The 1,710-nt window shown below is 36.3% G+C and overlaps 1 protein-coding gene across 3 annotated transcripts in view; it reads right to left on the bottom strand.

The window, feature by feature from the left end:
- The window catches only part of LOC109588432 (uncharacterized), a 14,305-nt gene extending 13,435 nt beyond the window's left edge, over positions 1-870 (bottom strand). For 2 of the 3 annotated variants that reach the window (XM_020004600.1, XM_020004603.1), the window contains exons 1-3: positions 763-870; positions 597-700; positions 356-535 (exon numbers count right to left, since the gene is read on the bottom strand). In XM_020004600.1, coding sequence (XP_019860159.1) covers positions 356-535; positions 597-700; positions 763-781 — 303 coding nt within the window. In that variant the 5' untranslated portion in view covers positions 782-870. The remainder of the gene's footprint in view (positions 1-355; positions 536-596; positions 701-762) is intronic. The other variant, XM_020004601.1, reaches the window with a different exon arrangement.
- Between the last annotated feature and the right edge of the window lie 840 nt (positions 871-1,710).

Genomic DNA, 1,710 nt, shown 5'->3' with positions numbered 1-1,710 from the left:
ATAGAAAATTTACAGGCCGCCATTGTGGAGGTATTGCTGCACTGTTTCCAATGGAGCTCGATAAACTTTCTGCCGTTTTGTAAGAAAAGCAAGCAGTTATAGTCTCAAAAGTTAAAAAATTGTAACCTTTATATTTCTTTTCAGTAGTCTGCAACTGTTTAGAGCCACTGGAGTGGCGTGGAGAAGTAGAATTGACAGTTTTTAGCCTGTCGGTCCATTGTAGCTAATGATAGTATACCTCCACCATGGTGGCCTGAAAAATTTTTTATTTACGGTATCCCAATGAATATCATTATAAATCGGCAACATCATTCACAGGAAAGATATGAATACGGTACATGATACTAGTACTTACTCTACAAGGTACTGTGTCAGGTTTAATAGTACATCCATCAGTGGTTGATTTATCTTGTGGAGTATCGAACTTTAATTCAATATAATCACCTCTTGAGGTAAGTGTAGAGTCTTGATGCTGGACAAATCTAAAGAAGATAAGTGAACCTTCCTTAGCTCCAGGGTGCTTCCTTCTCTTATACTGTAAATAAACACATTAATACACATCATGTACACAATATACCTCATTATAATATACTTACATCAGAGAGTGTGTCTATATCTTTAGCTACAGTAAATATTGCTACATATTCATTTAAACCTTTCTCCTCATAAAATAACAATCCATAATATTTAGTATCCCTTCCTAATGTAAAGTGAAATAAAGTGAATCAACCACTAACACTTGATACTGAGACAAGAGCTAACCTGATCCACCAGTGGCCATCTTGACATTTCATCCCATTCCCACAACAAACTATTTACTGATCACGCGACACAAACTTATCACAACAACCAATGAATAATAGTGCTGGCGATATCCAAAATATAAAACGATAAGATAATTTTATCGATATTTTGATGAATATCGATGATATCGATACTAGATTTCGATATTTTACTGACCACGCCCATCAAATTAACATTAACTTATTTGTATGTCCACACTTACATTTCTTCTATAAAGCTTTAGCAACCACCCGCCCACGCTCCTTTACGTGAGTGGGTGTGGTCACGGCAAACAAAATGGCGGCTTACACATGGGACAAAGTTAAGAGCTTTTTAACAGCAAGAGAGCATAGAGATACTGTCTAAAGACTTCTCTGAAAGCTTTATAAGGTAGAGAGAACCTCTATAAGTCTTAATAATGACCAAGTTGTACTTGCAAGGTGGTGAAATCAATTATAGGAATATTTTTTACCCTGTTACGCTTGTTTTGTTTAAAAAGAGCATAATGTCAACATTTTTTGGTTTGATGGAGCTTCTTCTATGGGATATTAGTTCTCCTGCTTTACTAAAGAGTCTTTCTGATGGTACAGAGGTACCTAAAATACAGAGGTATTTGCGACACCTAGTGTGGTATGATCTGCTGATGAAAACCTCTACAAAGCCCGTGTTATTGGAGTTATTTTTGAAGCTACTAGGTTCTTCTCGGCACTCATTTCCACAGTAACAACTTCAAAAGGCTTTAAAACTGACACAGCATCTTTAATGAGTGAGGTCTTGTCATTTGGTATTATCAAACTGTTTTTGTCAAGTAAGCACAAAGTTGTTTTAATGGCCTCCTCCTGTTCGAGATAACGATCCAACATATAATATGTGGAATTCCACCTAGTATCAACCTGTTGAATGAGTTTGTGGTTCGGAAGATTCAAC

The sequence above is a fragment of the Amphimedon queenslandica genome, unplaced genomic scaffold (assembly GCF_000090795.2).
Source record: "Amphimedon queenslandica unplaced genomic scaffold, v1.1 AMPQUscaffold_12097, whole genome shotgun sequence".
In the NCBI taxonomy this organism is placed as follows: Eukaryota; Metazoa; Porifera; class Demospongiae; order Haplosclerida; family Niphatidae; genus Amphimedon; species Amphimedon queenslandica.
Note: the sequence above shows the minus strand (reverse complement) of the source record. Positions and strands in the feature narration are given on the sequence as shown.